Source organism: Papilio machaon, chromosome 16, assembly GCF_912999745.1.
Source record: "Papilio machaon chromosome 16, ilPapMach1.1, whole genome shotgun sequence".
Lineage (NCBI taxonomy): Eukaryota > Metazoa > Arthropoda > Insecta > Lepidoptera > Papilionidae > Papilio > Papilio machaon.
Window position 1 is genome coordinate 8,093,991 of NC_060001.1, and position 18,861 is coordinate 8,112,851.

At 49.2% G+C, this 18,861-nt stretch overlaps 4 protein-coding genes across 4 annotated transcripts; 3 read left to right on the forward strand and 1 right to left on the reverse strand.

Annotated features, from left to right (window-relative positions):
• Positions 1-7,141, forward strand: LOC106718850 (endoplasmic reticulum metallopeptidase 1; the record flags this gene model as incomplete). Its single annotated transcript, XM_045681690.1, has 16 exons — positions 1-138; positions 235-382; positions 2,002-2,151; positions 2,226-2,382; positions 2,965-3,067; positions 3,160-3,280; positions 3,638-3,757; positions 3,848-4,033; positions 4,106-4,285; positions 4,356-4,801; positions 4,879-5,033; positions 5,149-5,173; positions 5,275-5,482; positions 5,562-5,792; positions 6,078-6,250; positions 6,332-7,141. Coding segments are annotated over 16 exons (2,727 nt in total), but the record flags the coding sequence as incomplete, so codon positions are not given.
• On the reverse strand, positions 7,140-8,700 carry LOC106718885 (pachytene checkpoint protein 2 homolog). Its single transcript, XM_014513088.2, has one exon. The coding sequence runs from the start codon at positions 8,567-8,569 to the stop codon at positions 7,292-7,294; it is 1,278 nt and encodes a 425-aa protein (XP_014368574.2). The 5' UTR covers positions 8,570-8,700; the 3' UTR covers positions 7,140-7,291.
• A 392-nt stretch (positions 8,701-9,092) lies between these two features.
• Positions 9,093-13,448, forward strand: LOC123721815. Its single transcript, XM_045681691.1, has 9 exons — positions 9,093-9,227; positions 9,313-9,441; positions 10,461-10,645; positions 10,834-11,087; positions 11,412-11,559; positions 11,634-11,740; positions 11,897-11,957; positions 12,045-12,232; positions 12,585-13,448. Coding segments are annotated over exons 1-9 (1,371 nt in total). The 5' UTR covers positions 9,093-9,225; the 3' UTR covers positions 12,882-13,448.
• Positions 13,449-14,633: 1,185 nt separating this feature from the next.
• LOC106718868 (guanine nucleotide-binding protein subunit beta-5) lies at positions 14,634-17,843 on the forward strand. Its single transcript, XM_045681535.1, has 5 exons — positions 14,634-14,994; positions 15,598-15,734; positions 16,158-16,276; positions 16,505-17,207; positions 17,292-17,843. The coding sequence occupies exons 1-5, from the start codon at positions 14,874-14,876 to the stop codon at positions 17,301-17,303; spliced, it is 1,092 nt and encodes a 363-aa protein (XP_045537491.1). The 5' UTR covers positions 14,634-14,873; the 3' UTR covers positions 17,304-17,843.
• Positions 17,844-18,861: the final 1,018 nt, after the last annotated feature.

An 18,861-nucleotide genomic window follows, 5' to 3' on the forward strand; every position in this document is an offset into this window, starting at 1 on the left:
ACGGCGCTGTTGCTGTTGCTGGCTGCGGCGGCGGAGCGTCGCCTGCCCGCGCCGCGCCGTGCATCGCCCGATGCCGACGCCTTCGACGGGTACAGGGCGCACGCCCACCTCGTCAACCTCACCGCTATCGGAGCCCGGGTAAGGAACGCGGCCGGAGCGTGAGGTGCGGCACATGAGGTGTGTAAGTGGGGAGCGGTGTGAGGTGACGCGCTGTGCGGTGTGCGGTGTGCGCAGGTGGCCGGCAGCTACGAGAACGAGGTGCTGGCGGTGCGGTGGGCGGTGCAGGCGCTGCGCCAGGTGGCCGCGCACGCCTCGCCGCACAACTCCCTCGAGATCGACGTGCACTCGGCCAGCGGCGCCTTCCCCCTCACCTTCCTCGACGGTCAGCACAACCTTTGTTTATTCCATTTGTTTCGATGACGACGTGAAGCGAACTCCTAAAAATAATAAAAAGAAATCTACAGGTAACAAAATATGTAAGTTGAGCGGTGCTCGAGGTCCTTATTAAATATAGATTTCGCCCACGATTCTATCCGCACGAAAAAAAAACAAATAATAGCATATGTTTTCCTCCAAACTATGTTCTATATCTATACTAAATTTTAGCGAGATCCATGCAGCCGTTCTGGAGATACCTACTTACAAACATCCATCCAAACATATGCATTTATAATATTAGTTAAAATTGATTGAGCATAATTTGTAGGCATTTTTCAATACGTCTAAAGTTTTGTTTTAACATAATATTTTGTCACAGAATTACAAACATTTCATTTGATACACAAAAATTTCTTGTGCATACAAAATATTATACTATATTTTGTAATTAAAGTATTTTTAAACAAGTTTCATAATTAGGTTTTCATACCATTATAATTGTGAATGTCGGATAAGTTAGCTGTTATGTGTGCATGTTTAAGTTAAATATAAAAAACCGTACATGTTACAAAATTAAAACATTTGTAATGAAATTATACGTGTTTAATTAAAAGTACTCCTTAGAAATTATATTTTTAAGGAAATTCACAAATTTTATTCAGCTCTACTATAAGTTAACCTATAAAGCCGTCAGTAGGTAAGCCTTATTGATAAGTACAAAGCATGTTTAAGAAAAAATAATATACAGTCAAAATCTGTTATAACGACATCGAAGGGACTACTCATATTGAGTCGTAAAAACCGATAGTTGTAACAACCGGTGACAGGTATTAATAGGAAAGATATGTATATAACATTCAGCCAGGACCTTTGATTTTGGTCAATTTAACCGGTATGTTGTTCTAAACGATGTCGCCATAAAGGTTTTGACTGTACTATATATACTGACTATATAGACTGACTATATGTAATATATCCATTACTTTCAGTTAAAATCTATTATTCATTAAATTAACGCCGATTTCAAGGTTTTGTGATGTTGTGTGAATTGACCTCATTGTCGACATTGACCTGGTGATTAGTGCGGCACGAGCGCGCGCGCGCCCCGCACACGCCCCGCACTCGCCCCGCACCAGCCCCGCGTACCTGCCTCCCGTTTAAACTTACTAACCATACATGAAATTTACACAATTAGAAGAGAATCAAAATTCATTTAACAGTCATTTGAGTGCTCTCATATCAGACGATACATAGGTCGACTCGCAGAACAGTTTCGTATGTTTCACAACAGTGGACGCAACACAGAACCTTACTCAACTTCTGTGGATTGAAGCATCCCTATTAATGTTTTGGATACACCTGCCATGCAGGTACGCTCCTAAAATGCGCTGCAAAGAGTCATCGGCGCGCTGCGTTCCGACCTCGTCCCGCATCCCGCTACGCCCACCACCGCATCTAAAACTGCGTTTTGCGCAAGCGACTCGCGCGACAACTGCTATAATGTTCCAGCAATAGTGTAATTCACACTTTACAGCATGTGTATTTTGAAGTGTCAAATACGCTAATGTCTGCAGTCACACAATTGGAAGGTAGAGTGCAGGAGGCGCGTTGTGTCGTGCGCAGGAATGAACAACGTGTACCGCGACGTGCAGAGTGTGGTGGCGCGCGCACGCGGCCGCGGCGGGGAGACGTCGAGCGCGCGCCGCACCGCCCGCCCCACTCGCACCGCCCTGCTCATCAACTGTCACTACGACACCGTGCCCGGCAGTCCCGGTGAGTAGAATGTGATGAGTGGCCGAGAGAGGTGAGACGAGAACAATGAGACCGATGGGCGATGCTTGCGGCAGGCGCGAGTGACGACGGCGCGGGGTGCGCGGTGGCGCTGGAGGCGCTGCGGGCGCTGCTGGCGGCGCCGCGTCCGCTGCGCCACGACCTCGTGCTGCTGCTCAACGGCGCCGAGGAGAACATCCTGCAGGCCTCGCACGCCTTCATCACCACTCACAAGTACTTAGTCTATCGCACCACCCCACTATTGAGTCACAATGTTCTAACTCATAAAATAAATAATCTATAAAAAATTTTAATTGCCCTTTAACTCTAATGCCCTTCGTACACGAGGCTACGTAAGTCGTCGAAACTAATATTGTAAGGAATGGTCGACGCTCGCGGTGTATTCGGTCGATGCAGGAACAGCGACTACATGTCGACTGTATACATTTACATACACCGACTTCTTGAAAATCGCAGCTATGACAGTTCGCTGTCTTGACAAACGGGTTGCAAGCGACTAGTTTTGAAGATGATAGATAGAAATGTCGGCGACGCAAGCTTTGTGCGAACCTCTATGGCATTGTTCTATTATGATGTGTACGAAGGGCCTTAATCCGCTTTAGGAACTACCTTAGCAACCGTTTAACTTTTAATTTGGTTCCGGGAACACACATAATATGGTCCGGGTGTTTTGAATTTTGTGTCGAATTACTCGGCAATAGGCCAGGTCTATTATGATGTCGTCCATCGGAATAAAGAGCCGATCAATGACAGTCTGTACCTTATACTATAAAAATAAGAGTGTCGCGGCGGCAGGTGGGCGCGGGACGTGCGCGCCTTCGTGAACATCGAGGCGTGCGGCGCGGGTGGGCGCGAGGTGCTGTTCCAGGCGGGCCCACACGACCCTTGGATGCTGGAGGTGAGGACGAGGGCGGAGAGGGCGGCTCGGCCGTGCCTCCGGTGAGCCGGACGGGCGGAAAGTGTTACACAGTGCCGACATATAACCTGCAGGTGTACGCCGGCGCGGTGCCGCATCCCTTCGCTTCCTCGCTGGCGCAAGAGCTGTTCCAGAGCGGCCTCATCCCCGCAGACACCGACTTCCGCATCTTCCGCGACTTCGGCGGTCTTTCGGGTGAGTGGCCGTCCTCGTATTCTCTGATACCATAACGGACGGAAGCTCACGCGGAGACGTCGAGGAAACTCCCTACTCTTGATTTATTATAATAAAACAACTCTACGAGTACCCAGTCAGTGACTAGTTACCGTTTTCTTTTATATTATGAGGTGGCAAACGAGCAAACGGCCACCTGAATTCGCCGAAATGGCGAAGCGATCACTGTCCAAAGACGTCCGCAATGACAGATGCGCGTTATCTACCTTTAATCGACACTGAAACAGAATATTTTCCCTCCTCCATCAAAAGGTGGGAAGGGAGAAAAGACTAGGTACGATCAGGCCGCCGGCATCGAACTCGGAGCTTGTGTTGCAGGCATGGACCTGGCGTGGAGCAGCAACGGCTACGTGTACCACACGTGGCTGGACACGGCGGCGCGCGTGCCCCTCGCCGCGCTGCAGCGCACCGGCGACAACGTGCTGGCGCTGCTGCAAGGTCTTATGTTTCCCTCCCCTCGATCCTCACATACCGTGTATACAACCTCAGGAAGGAGAGAGACATGTTGCGTGTGCGGACATGTCGCAGGTCTGCTGGCGCGGCCCGAGCTGGAGCGCGAGCCCGAGCGCGGGGCCGCGGCGCCCGTGTTCTTCGACGTGCTGGGCGTGGCCGCGGTGGCGGTGCGCGCGCCCGCCGCGCTGCTGGCCGCCGCCGGCGCGCTGGCGCTGCTGCTGCTGCGTCTGCATCTCACCGCCGCGCACGCCCGGGCCCAGCGTACGTCTCCCGCCCGCCTCTCCACGTCACATGTTGCGACCGTAACATTGGAGTGACCATTCCACGTTACAGTGTATATGAAGCGAGGCGAGTGGGCGCGCGTGGTGTGCGGCGCGGGCGCGGCCGTGGGCGCGGGGCTGGCGGGCGGGCTGGGCGCCAGCGCGGCCGTGGGCGCACTGCTGCACGCGCTCGGAGCGCGCCTCGCCTTCTACTCTCGCCCGTGGCTGCTGGTCCCGCTGTACGCGCTGCCAGGTGCGAGGGTGCGAGGGGCGGGATGAGGCGCCGCGTGCGTCAGCCGCTGAGCTGTGTACTCTGTGCGCAGCGGTGTGCGGCTGCTGGGCCACGGCGCGCTGGACGTGGGCGCGGGCGGTGGGCGCGCGGGGCGCGGCGGTGCGCGGCTGGTGGCGCGCGCGCGCTTGCGGCGAGGCGGTGTGCTTGTGGGGCGGTGTCGCGCTGGCGGCGTGCGCGGCGCGCGGTCTGCGCTCCGGCTTCGTGCCGTTCCTGTGGGTGCGTGTGGGCGCGGGGCGGGGGTGGGCGAGGGCGAGGCGAGGTGGGGTCGCGCTGACGGGCGGCTGGGCGCAGGTGGCGTGCGGCGCGGCGGCGGACGTGGGCGCGAGCGCGGTGCGGGCGGCGGACGGGCGACGCGCGGTGCTGTGGGCGCTGGGCGCGGCGCTGCCGGCGGCGCACACCGCCTACCTGGCGCTGGCCTCGCTCAACATGTTCGTGCCGATAATGGGTCGCGCCGGCACTCCTCCGGTCCCCACTGACGTGAGATAGAACCGCACGTTACAAACGAATAAATAATTTGTTTACAACATATTTACTTATTTACCGGTGGTCGGCAGGTGCTGATGGCGCTGCTGGTGGCGCTGCTGACGCTGAGCACGCTGAGCTGGGCGCTGCCGCTGGCGGTCGCGGCGCCGGATCTCAATAAACTGGTGCCTAACGCGCATTCTTTATGCCAGAAGGAAACAAACGAGAGAAGTATAGAGCAGGAGAGGTGATAAGCGCAGCGGCAGAAGGAAAAAGCCAACTGTTCGCTCGCTTCACATCAGTGACGCGTGTGACGTACGCGATGTGTGCAGTCGTGCGTGTGACGTGTGTGACGTGTGCAGGCGTGGGGCGCGGCGTGCGTGTGACGTGTGTGACGTGTGCAGGCGTGGGGCGCGGCGTGCGTGTGACGTGTGTGACGTGTGCAGGCGTGGGGCGCGGCGTGCGTGTGACGTGTGTGACGTGTGCAGGCGTGGGGCGCGGCGTGCGTGGTGGCGGCGAGCGCGGCGCTGGCGGCGAGCGGCGGCGCGCGCGCTGCATACAGCGGCGAGCGGCCGCAGCGCGTGCTGTTGTTCCACACGCGGCGCACGGACCACGCGCGCGCTCCTCCCTCCGTCGACAACTTCTTCTGGATACCGGAGATAGACGCCAACACGCCGCACTCGCTCGTCGGATACGGTACGCTACCTTCTCCTCCATGGCCACGATTGTCCACTATGTACGTATGTATGTACGTGTGCGGATGTCGCGCCGGCAGTGGAGGGCGTGGAGAGCGCGCGGGCGGGCGGGGCGGCGGGCGGGGCGGCGGGCGAGGAGGAGTGCTCGCGCTGGGTGTACTGCGGCGCGCCCTACTACCTGCCGGTGCGGCGGCTGATCGCGCGCGGACACTCGCTGCCGGCGCGCTCGTCGCCGCGCACGCGTCTGCAGGTGGCCGCGCACCGCCGGCGCCTCAACGACACCACCGCGGCGCTGCACCTCCACATACGAGGTGCGACCGTCTTGTCTGTTTCGTCTCATTAGTAGTACTACCTCTATTATATCTCCGCAACTCCGCGACTGGCGCGTCGTTTGCGTGAACCGCATTATCCCCGCTTATTATACATCATTTTAGGCGACCTCTCGTTTACCCGCGTCCGACTTAAGTCTTATTCTTTTCATTTGAGAACTCTCGCTGTGAATAGAAGTCGCAAAGACAGCCGAGTGACGACCGACTCTTAAGTATGCATCGGCAGTGGCATCCTTCAGCAGTCGTTAGTCAGATCGTCTCGAGCAGGGCCGCAGCACGTGGTGGTGGTGGTGGCGCCGGCGGAGGGCGCGCTGCTGAGGTGGAGCTCGGTGCTGGCGCGGCCGCTGGAGGGCCCGCGCTGGGGCCGCCGCCGCACCTACTTCCTGAGCGTGCACCACGCGCGTGCGCCCGCAAACATGCACCTCGAGCTGCACATACAGGTAACTTACACATTACAAAGTCTGCTTTCTCCGTTGCCACCTTACTGCCACTTTACAAAACATAATGTTTTGTATTTGCAGCACGAGGAGGTGGAGGGGGAGGTGGAGGGGGAGGCGGGGGGGCAGGTGGCGCAGCTGTCGGTGGCGGGTCACAGCATGTTCGGCGAGGACGCGCTGTCGGAGGAGCATCAGCAGCTGCTGGAGCGCCTGCCGCCCTGGACCGCGCCCTTCGGCTGGGGCGTGGACCTGCACCTCTTCGCCCTCTAGCGTAAAACAATAGTGGGAATTGACGTAGGGTTTATGTCTTAGATAAATTATTGGGTTTGTCACTTGGCTGTGTCCGAGCGACACACGTCGCCTCGGTTTACTACGGGTTTAGAGTTGTCGAGATTATGAAAAAACATATTGATCTAAATAATTTCTTTGACAACAGTATTTTTTTATTATATAAAATAACATCATTCTACTAATTAATTTGGCTCGGTGGATAAAAGTGAGAAGTCATATTGTCATGTCTTACTTTTTTGTTTGTGTTATTTTCTACTTCTCGGTGAGACTATTTTCTGACAAACAAACTACAATACCAATGTCTCTTGTACTTTATATGTACTGTACTGTATATATTTAAAATATTTTAAGCTAATCAAACACAAACTTTTCCTTTCAAATATTTGGTGATGGATGACCATCTCCATCAGAAAATGTGGAGTAAGAGGACCTTATTAAAATGTTGTTAATGAAGTTGCTATGTTTATATTTTTACGCTTAGATAAATAGGTATGTGGGAAATAATCAAATTATTCCAATAGTTGCACTGGTTTATTAAAAAATGTTGTGTTTAAAAATGGTTTTATTTTTTCACATAGTGTAATGTAACAGCAGAGGCAGTTTATACAAAACAAGTGGGACTTTGTTGTCAAATCTTACACATTTACAAGAAATTAACATATCACAAAATTACTTGATACTGTACTTACAATAGCTAAAACAATAACCTACAAAAACCTGACATTCATATATTAAATTAGAGTTCAAGTGTGATTATTGGATTGAATTCTCTACATCATTGTGAAAGTCAGTCAAGTCACGGATGTGTTGTGAGAGAGCTTCCCGCAGTCCCTCCAAAAACATTGACAAAGACATTGAGCTTGACGGTTTTACATGCAGTGCTAGAGCGAGGAAAGGTAAACGACGTAAGGCTCTTGCCGATATGTTTAAAGCCGCAGCTTCTTGTGCTATGTTATGAAGACAGAGACTAGTAATTGATCCATCCGTCTCTGTAAAACCTCCCGCCTCAAGCATCTGAAGTGAAAACATTTGCTCACTAGGTGCTATAAGGCCGCGCGCCATGAGCTCCTCGCAACAACCGCGTAATATCTCGTACGTGGCTCGCTGCGACGGCGGCCCCACTAGTCGCTTGATGTCCGCCCGATCCACAAATGCTACATCTATAGCTCCTGTCAAATTTGATGTAGTCAAAATCAAGACATTTGGATGTCGTTTTAATCTATCTAATTGAGTCAAGATCGCATTAACCGCCCGAATGGAGTCGGACGGCTCTAGGCCAGCCAGCGCTGCGCGTCGCGCGTGCGCCAACGATTCTACTTCATCTATTAGCACGCAGGTTAGCGCCCGGGGGTCCTCGATAATTTCACGTATACGCTCAAATAGTTTAGCAACCAGTTTCCCGCTCTCTGAGAACCATTTCGAAAATAAACCGTGCGCATTAATTTCGAGCAAGCGCGCTCTAGAAAACTTGTGAGCGAGACGAATCGCTACTTTCTGGGCGAGCGCACGACACAAACTGGTTTTACCCGTTCCCGGGGGCCCGTGCAATAGCACTACTCGGTTCCATCCAACGATGTTATGATCGACGCCTCGATCACTAAATTGAAAAGATGTCTCCACAAACCTCAATAAATTTTCCTTTAGTTTCGAATCATATATGAGGCTTTCCCACAAGCCATAAAACTCTTCAGTTGGCAGAGTCCATACATCTGCAACGGCAACTTCCTCGCCGGGAGAATTTTCGCTAAGAGAGTCGGTTTCAGCTCCAAAAGAGTCCAATTTATAAACATGGAATATTAGATCCGTTTCGCTGGTAACAACGTCACAGTCATGATCTGCATCACAAAATGTTATAGATTGAACATGCTCCAGAAGTTTCACATCTTCCTCCAAGTTACTATTCGTCAACGTTGTCCCAGGTCTCAAATTAGTGAAATTTGCCAGAAAAGTATGCACCATTTCTATTAGGTCGTTTTTTTTAAGACTACTGTGTCTCTGTTGAACTATCTCTACGTGTAATGGGGGACTCATAATAAATGGAAATATACTACTAAATAAAAACCCCAAACGAAGTAGAATAATAATGAAACGATCACGCCTTTTCAAATTTTAAAAAGTTTAGGTAGTATGGTGGATAAATATAATTGAACTAAACGAACCAAACGTGACAATCATTCGATTGTTGCCATTTATATTATTACAAAAATCTTTTACTGTCAGCTCAGCTATCCAGAAATATATGGAGAGGCTACAACTTGTCGAGCCCATTGCTTTGCAACAAAACCTCTTTTGAGAAATCTTACGAATGTTATAAATGCGAATGTTAAGATGGTTGAATGGATGGGTTCTTGTTTAATTAAACGTATCTCCGGAACGGCTCAACGAATGGCGATGAAATTTGGCATAGATGTCGAACTTAGAAAGAACACAGAATATTTTGATATATTTTAATAGCTCTTTCACTCTTTCAGCACATTTTGAACTACCGGAGGTGGCAACAGTGACACGAAGTAGAAGTATATAGTTAGTTACATACTCTTTGCACACCTTGCACACCACACACCACTATTTGATTATCAAGCGAAGCGGAGACTGAAAGCCGGAACGCGCGAAATACGCTTTATATGTAGTAAAATAAGAGAATATTATTTTTAGTAGCTAATAAAAGAAGCTCTTAGCACATTGAAATGTAAATATATATGAAGGGTGTTGAATAATTTATAACTTATTCGTTTGTGTCGTTTTGTAAATTAATTTAAACTCTTTTGTTGCAGGTGCTTTAGCCCAAATTCTAATTTAGTGCAGCGAACAATCGAACTGAATTATGCAAAAAAGAAAAGAGCTACTTCTATCAAGTGGTTCTTTGTGAATATGACAGTGTTTCTTGTATTTACTTTTGATTTGTAAGTATGTAATGTACATATAACCTAACCTAGTTCCAACGTACTTAGGAATGCTTTTGTCACTCTGAAGTTTATTTAGGTGTATCTTAAGTCCCCTACATAAATTCAGTTTTAACTGAATAATCGAACAGATCAGTTAGAGCCGATGTTTGTAGACAGAACTGAGAACTTTCATTTCAACTGTGAAACTAATCAAAATTTCATTAGATAAAAATGATGGTGGAGAGAAAATCTGCTTAGTTATCAGTTTTGTCATTGTCATTGTTACGATGAGTTTTCAATTTCAAAATCTGTTTGAGAAAAATATTTTTACTGGAATTAACCCTACTTCCAGTTGATAGATTTTTCAATTTTTTACACAGCTTTAGGCATGATGACAGTGCATTTTTTATATTCAGTGTCATTGCAAATTTTTATATCATAAGGTGACAAATAAGCGAGCAGCTACATGATTGTGCCTAAATAGCAAAGTGACCACTGCCCATGGATGTCCGCAATTGCAGATGCATTGCCTAACTTTACGAAGGAGGAAACACACAGTAATATCCCCTTCATATGTATCTCCACCTCCCATCAAATCCACTTTCCTTCCCATCCTTTCCTTATAAGAAAAGTTTGAGAAGGGAGGGGGGGTCTAAACTCATCAGATGAAATGCAGATTTGATTCCACTTTATGCCTGTCTTCTGTGTTGTGGTATTGTGCGAGGCCATTGGGCCTATTGGGCCATTGCTGGAATCTACCACTGTTAAATATAAGGTGGCCACTATTACAAAATGTTCAGGTAAAAGTACAATCACCCCAACCAGATTAACAAATCAAAGGGCTTGTTTATACAAGTTTTACAGAGTTCTATGGATGGATCCAAGATGGCCGCCACTACATAATTGTCGCTTTTGCATTAGTTGATGATGTTGATAACACACTCCCTTTTTAACCCTTCACTCAATCCATTGGTTGGTTATTATGTAAATAATAATCAGCCGTGTAATTTTTGTTGCACAATTTGTATAATTCGCAGGACATGGTCGGGGCCGTGCTCGGGCTCGCTGGCGCGCTACGCGCAGCTGGCGGCGGCGGGCGCAGCGTGTGCGGGAGCACTGCGGCACGCGCTGCGTCTGCTGCCGCGCCCCGCGCCCTCCGCGCCACCCGCTCGCCTCTCGCGCCGCCAGCTGCGTCTGCTCGGCCTCTCCCCAGCCGACCTAGGTACTGTGCTGGCCTCGGCCTCGGACATGATCCCATCTATACCAGAGATACTCAAACTATTTTGGACGAGCCCAAATGGGTTGATCCCTTTGGGAATCTCTGATCTATACTGATATTGTCAATGAGGAAACCGACACCAACACCTCTGTTCTACTTCACTAATACACATTGTACTCTATCTTGTACAGACTCTTCTCTGGTGCTGTCGGAGGGCGAGAGCGCTCCCATCTCCGCCCCCGCCCCCGACTCCGCCTCCGCCGACTGTGAGCTGTCGCTGTCGCTATCGCCACGGCGCTGGCGCTCGCCGCGCGACCCTCCGCCCTCGCCGCCGCCCGCCTCGCCGCCCCGCTCCCCGCCACGCTCGCCGCCCCGCTCGCCGCGCGGCGCGCTCCGCGACCGCTTCATCGCCGACCGCCGCTCGCTCGCAGACTATATCAAGTTTGTTTTAACTTTTCAGAGGAAGTAATTTTATGTTTGTTGCATAAAAATTAAACTAATGTTTTAAAGTGGAAAATAACATTAATAATATTAATGTTATTTTCCACTTTAAAAGACACAATGCAATAAAAAAAACCAAATACTTATTTAAAATAATAATTTAGCAGTGAACATACATTATGTAAGCTATAATCTATAATGACATTTCAATACGTGCGAACGCGACGATTAATTTCGATAGGTGACGTGTTCGTCGCCTAATTATTTTTATACGTGTTGACGATTCTACCGGTGATATTTAATGGTCGTACTGAACTTTGGGCATGAGCGTTACATGTGGAGCCGTGCTCGCAGGGAGTACGAGGGGCTGCAGGGCGCGCCGGGGGAGGGCGCCGAGGGCGCTGTGGGCGCGGCGAGTGCGTGCGCCCCGCGCGCCGCCCCGCCCCCCGCCTACCACCTGTCGGCGCTGGACTCGGGTACGTAGGCGCGACTCGACGCCCTCGAGGCCCTCAGCGGCTCTCTTGCCACTAATGCGGTCTCCTTTGCGCAGAGGGCGGCAAGCTGGAGGAGGGGTCGCCGGAGGGCTCCCCGTCTGTGTGCTGGCAGCTAGACATCGACCCGCACAAGCTTACTCAGTGGAACTTGAACCTGCGACTGGTAATGGTAGAAGGGGGGGGGGCGGTGTTGACGCGGGCGCCGAGACGTGTGTGTGGTTTGCGCAGTGGATCCACATCACGATCCTGGAGCGCGTGGTGGGCGCGATGGGGGGGCGGTGTTGACGCGGGCGCCGAGACGTGTGTGTGGTTTGCGCAGTGGATCCACATCACGATCCTGGAGCGGGTGGTGGGCGCGATGGCGGCGGCGGACGCGGCGCTGGCGCGGCTGGCGGGGGGCGAGGCGCGGCTGGGGCGGGTGAGCGGGGAGCGGCTGCGGGCGCTGGCGGGCGCGGCGCCGGCGCTGGGCGCGCTGCTGCCGTACCTGGAGCCGTTCGCGGACCAGCGCTACGTGGTGCGGCGGCTGCGGGAGCTGGCGCGCGCGCCCTGCCTCAGCGAGTACCGCGGCGAGGCGGGCGGGGCCGACTGGCACGCCGGACAGCCCACAGACAGCGAGATCATCCTGCATCTCTTCGCCACGTATCTGGACGGGCAGGTGAGGACGTTCACATCATGGACTCAAATGCTCCCTCGATCCATATGGAAGATTGAGTTTCGTAAGCGACGAATATCGCAAATTTTTTTACTCAAAAGCTCAGAAAACAAGATATTTTGAAAAAACTTTTATTATCTTATAGATATACGAGTATGTTAACGATTAGAGACATTTTTCAAGTTGACAAACCGTCCGTAATATCTTTTGTCGATACCAGTTTTTTTGTTGTGAATTCTTCTTAGCTTTTATTAGAAAATGATGATCTCATTCCTTAGAAACTACTGTGTCGAGTCTCGGAAGATCCTCATCGAGAAGTTCTTCGAGTACTATTTATTGTATTTCTTGATCACAGATGCTGCAGAGCGGGAACCCGCGGCCCTTCAGCTCGCAGTACCTGTACAGTGGCGGGGGCGGTGCTGGGGGCGGGGCTGGGGGCGGGGCGGAGGAGCCGCGGCTGGAGCGAGTGCGGGAGCGGCCGCCGCAGTGGGCGGTGCGCGTGGGCGGGGCGCTGGCGGGCGCGCGCGGCCGCAACAACCTGCTGCACGCGCTGCTGCTGCTGCTGGCCGCCGCCGCGCGCCGCTCGCCGCCCGCCCTCGCCCGCACGCCGCTCGGCCCCGCAGGACTCAACATGCTGTGGATCCTCAGCTGACCGCGCGCCGCTCGCCGCCCGCCCTCGCCCGCACGCCGCTCGGCCCCGCAGGACTCAACATGCTGTGGATCCTCAGCTGACCGCGCGCCGCTCGCCGCCCGCCCTCGCCCGCACGCCGCTCGGCCCCGCAGGACTCAACATGCTGTGGATCCTCAGCTGACCGCGCGCCGCTCGCCGCCCGCCCTCGCCCGCACGCCGCTCGGCCCCGCAGGACTCAACATGCTGTGGATCCTCAGCTGACCGCGCGCCGCTCGCCGCCCGCCCTCGCCCGCACGCCGCTCGGCCCCGCAGGACTCAACATGCTGTGGATCCTCAGCTGACCGCGCGCCGCTCGCCGCCCGCCCTCGCCCGCACGCCGCTCGGCCCCGCAGGACTCAACATGCTGTGGATCCTCAGCTGACCGCGCGCCGCTCGCCGCCCGCCCTCGCCCGCACGCCGCTCGGCCCCGCAGGACTCAACATGCTGTGGATCCTCAGCTGACCGCGCGCCGCTCGCCGCCCGCCCTCGCCCGCACGCCGCTCGGCCCCGCAGGACTCAACATGCTGTGGATCCTCAGCTGACCGCGCGCCGCACCGGAGGAGGATGTTCTCGGGTTGTTTGTAAGGTTATTTTGTCAGTGTAATTTTAATTCCGCCCGCTGTTCATCGATTTAGAGTTTAGAGGATACTTTTTTCATTCGAAATCAATATATATAATGATAATAAAATGTAATTTGACTCCGCATTGACACAGTTGTTGACATAACATGCATTGCATCTGCATTCAGTTTAGATGTATAAACATTTTATAATAAAATACATTGAAAATATCGGAAAATTTGGATTATTTCCCACACATCTATTACGTCAATCATAAAATAGAAAAATTCACATGTCAGATTGTAAGATGATCTAAATCATTTAATACAATTTATCAATGACTGGTGTACTTAAAGTATTCCTATGAAAATTTTCCAAAGGAACATTATATTGACTGACTATAAGCGATTTATTTAAGTATCCGTGTCTTTGAGCATGTATTGTGATGTTGTCTTTTCATATAAGTGGTATTTTGTATTTATAAATAAAAAGACTGAATATGAAGTGTTAAGTTTTATTTTGTAAAGCTGTTGGTCCTCCTGAGATAAGTTACATATTTGGACACTAAATGACACGTATGCATACATCATACAAGTGTATGTAGCGGCCTCCGCCGACGTGTTCCCGTTCCTTACAATGACGGCTGCAGGTACTCTGCCGTCGCCGAAGGTCGCGTGCCAGTTCCGGACCAGCGCCGGTTCATATCCGGCTCGAAGGACCGTTTGAATGGAAACAAAATGTTGAACCGGTGAGAGGCGCTGCTATCTCAATATACATAGTGCTATCAGAATATATATTTAACCTACTTAAATGTATAAAATGATTAAGCACAGAGTGTAAAGGAAAAAAAATGTCTCGACAGCGATTCTAAGAGGATCTTGTGCCATTTTTTGACGTCGACAAAGGGGGCACTAGTGAGTTGTGATAATTAAGTTTGATTTATGACCACCTATTCAGGTACCTTTCTCGGTCTACAGTATAAATATATGTTTATTCTAAATCTGAAAAGTATAAGAAAATAATTGTACAATTTCTATACTTATGTTCGTTTGTGCCCTATGTGCTCTTTGTTGCGTAGGGCGACACGGACAGTGTAGTTTTATAGCTCTGCTCTTTGACAAAACTACAAACAAAATGTCACAAGCATAGATAAAATACTAATATATGGTGTCGTGTCGAAGATATCGATTCCTTCATTTCATGTTTCATGAATTCTATCTAATTGTTGTATTCAGATTAATGTTGTATGAGTTTCAGTATTTCCAACAAGTTTAAAGAGTTGAGTTAATTAAATTATGTGACATGCATATGAAATTATCAATCTGGCTTTAAGTTATACCAAAGAAGTTTGCGCTAGAACTCAGTAAAAATGTTGTGAATCGTAGTTAGATATAAGCTGCAGAGCGCCAGCGCCATGGCAGCGGACACCGCAGTCGCACCGACGCCCGAAGATACCCTGGAATCACTACTTCGTGAGGCAGAGGCGTTGAAACAAAAATTAGAGGAGGAGCGACAAAAGCTTAACGATGTGACATGTAAATTTTTCAGTTTCAAATTAATCGGTTGTTATATTTACCAAGTATATTTTTTATTAACTAGCTAAATTCAATATGTTGTAATATAACATTTTTATTTTGATATAACATGCAGACACTTCAATTTTATTTATCTCTATACAAACTAATACATTTCAAATTAATACTGTTATTTATTTTTAGCATTTTGCATGTTCACTTGATGTTATCAACTAGGACTTATGTGTTACTTTATGTGGCAATTGCTTTTTCAAAATGTTGACGCAAGAAAAAAGTTCCACAGAAAATTTAAAACCCCTTTTTTTTTCCTACTGTAGGACATGAACTGAGTCAGGTGCCTGTAGAATACAACACAAAAGTTTTATCACAATCTGTGCAATAATTTGAACAAAATAAAATATGTTTTGTGCATTATATTGCATACATTTGTTTGCTTTGTGTAAACTGACTACAAATGTGTTGTGTGGTTTAAAGAAAAATTATGATTTGTTCCTTATATTCTGTAGATTAGATTAGAATATGCAATAATATTAATTACTTTTAAATTGTTAGCTATATATTTGCATGTAGACATTTGGGGTGAGGTTTGTTCTTGGTGCTTAGTGTCGTGTGTGGCGGAGCGTCTGGAGCCTGTTACCTTCCCCAACCTGAAGCTGCGGCGTGTGCTGAAGGGTCACCAATCCAAGGTGCTTTGTGCAGACTGGTCGCCTGACAAACGCCATATTGTCTCCTCTTCTCAGGTAATTCCTCAAAGCACTACATCCATTCTCCCGTCACACTCCCGCATACTGTTGTCCCGTCACACTCCATACTTTTTCCCTTATAATACATACTTCTTTATATTCAAAAAATAAATAGGTTGTCTGTATAGTCGGTTTACAATAACCTTACGTGTCAATGATTCATTATTTATAAGACATTATCACGTTTATATTTATGAGTAGGTTAAAACTAATTAATAAAATATATATTATAATCTGAATATCTAATCAGGAACACTGAAATGATGCCCCGTTTTAACCCAAAAACTAACCTAAAGGAGTGGCAGTTTCATACATGCTTCAAAATCTAAATTATCGTAATATCTTAGAATATACCCCCTCTCTTATTAATTAGTCATATTTGCATTACTAAGAGTCATGTAAATATATTTATGTTTCCAGGATGGTAAGATCATCGTATGGGACGCGTTCACCGCGACCAAGGAGCAGACAATCTCGATGCCGAGTACGTGGGTGATGGCCTGCGCCTACGCCCCCTCCGGCAACATGGTGGCCGCTGGGTGAGCCGGCCCGCCACCACTCATACACTGACACACAAACATGACACACATGCAGTAACAAACTCATACTAGACCAATGATGACAAAATATCTATATCTAATATTGTTTGTAGGTTTATTAAATAATGTAGCTTGTGTCATGTCAGAAGTGAAATGAAAAGAAAAATGTTTCCATTAATGTAAATCGTATCTGGAAATTAAATATATAGTACATGTGAATGTTGTCAGGGGCCTGGACAACAAGGTGACGGTGTTCCCGCTGGGCCCGGAGGAGGAGGGTGCCGGGGGTGGGGGCGCGGGCGGGGCGGCGCTGCGCAAGCGCACGGTGGCCACGCACACGTCGTACATGTCGTGCTGCAGGTTCGCGCACTCGGACCGGCAGCTGCTGACGGCGGGAGGCGAGGGAGCCTGCGCGCTGTGGGACGTGGAGTCGGGGCAGCTGCTGCAGAGCTTCCAGGCGCACGCGGCCGACGTCACCTGCCTGGACCTGGCCGCCTCCGAGATGGGCGACACGTTCGTGTCGGGCGGCTGCGACCGCGCCGCGCTCGTGTGGGACATGCGCAGCGGCGCCGCCGTGCAGGCCTTCGACGCGCACGACTCCGACGTGACCGGCGTGCGCTTCCACCCCGCCGGCGACTCGCTGGCCACCGGCAGCGACGACTCCTGCTGCCGGCTGTTCGACCTGCGCGCGGACCGCGAGGTGGCGCGCTACGCCAAGGACAACGTCATCTTCGGCGTCAACTCCGTGGCGTGGTCGGTGAGCGGCCGCCTGCTGTTCGCCGGCTACAGCGACTACACCGCCTGCGCCTGGGACGCGCTCCGCGCCGCCCGCGTCTGCGTCCTCTGCGGCCACGAGCACCGCGTCTCCTGCGTCCAGCTCGCGCCCGACGGCACCGCGCTCGCCACCGCCTCCTGGGACTCCACGCTCAGGGTATGCTCTCGTGTTCTCGTGTTCCCCCCTCTGTCGCTAGAGGCCAACGGGAAGAGCCCTGTGTTTATGTTGTTACATTTTCAGATTTGGGCGTAGAGGTGTTTCACGAAGCGGTTCCATTGCGGCAATGACATTCCGGAGCGCGCCGCCAGCCCGCGGTCCTGCCTCATTTATCTTATGGACGATGACTCGTTTAGAATTCAAATGATTTCCCTAGCAGTCGTCTGCGGCAGATCTGTATGAGAAAGTTTGCATTACGTTACAATAAGTAAGGGGGTGTGTGAGTTGAAGTGAAGCGCACACGTTGTGGAGCGCATGTGTCACTGCGCAGGCGCCGGCGACGTGTACACACTCATATGTACTTCACCTTTCAACTTCTGTCGTTTATATATTTATTACCAGTTTTGAATTTATCGCCATTTAATATTAATTATATATAAAAATTAGTCTAGTTGTTTAGTCGAAGTGTTATTGTGAATCTGTCGTCAGATGGCGCTCGAAACTTTACTTAGAAAAATGGCTATGTAATAACACGGGTCGGCCACAAAATCCTCTGCTAAGAAATCTCTTCATCGATACTGAGATTTTAGTTCCCTGAATCTATTTCTGTTACTAGATTTTTGTCTCACGTCTAGATTTTTTTATGGTTGTTAAATATTCAAGTTTTTCGATTTTTAAATAATTATGAAGTAAATTATAATAATTATATACTACATATATATATTTTTATTATAAAATACAGATGGTTTTTAGCAAATAATAGGAAAAAAAAAATAGCCGGAAGTGAATTTGTAGTAGTTGACGTGCGTTTGTGCAGCTCTGATCGCCCTTGAGAATAAACACTTCTCCACTTCTTGCAAATACTCCAAAGCACTTCTCCAAAATAAACAGAGAAGTAATAACAAAATTTAAAAAAGTACTGTTCAGTGTTGTTTTAGCCGATTTAAAAAAGGAGGAGGTTATCAATTTGTCTGTATTTTTTCTTTATTTTATGTGAGTTTTATATTTGTACAAACGACAGAACTGAAAGTGTCCCGCGGACTTTGTTGAGTATTATTATTTGTTTATAATTTATTAATCTCATTATGTTAGTTAAACCAATATGAAATATGTGCAATATTAAATATCAAATGAAATTAATAAACTAACATCTGTCCTCATAATGTTATAAAATCAATAAATTGATTGTTAAACCGTTTTATACTTTTATTTTATTGTGAGATAAGGTCATATGTTTGTCAGTGTCACATACAGATGATTGGCACGCGATCTACTCCTGTTTCTTATGAAACAATGTGCTCAAAAAAGGTGTTTTTATTCGTAATTAGTCTTTTAATTTTAATTAATTTCTATAAGAGATACAATCAATATGTTCTTGCCTGAAATGGACAAAAACTATACCGTGGGCGGATTTGTCAAATCCACCCTAAGTTTAAGTTTGGTGTATATGAAAATGTCAACATACTAATACCCAAGCAATGGCAGTTGCCAAGGAGTTCTTTCATTGGCCATAATATGACGTTGTCAATATGACATTGATAGTTTACATTGGAAAAGCTACAAGATCTCTGGTTCACTGGGCAGGCTAAAGGCCGTAGTATTTTGTGCCTATTTAATTTTCGTCATTTTGGTACTCATGGGCTCATGGCGGAAG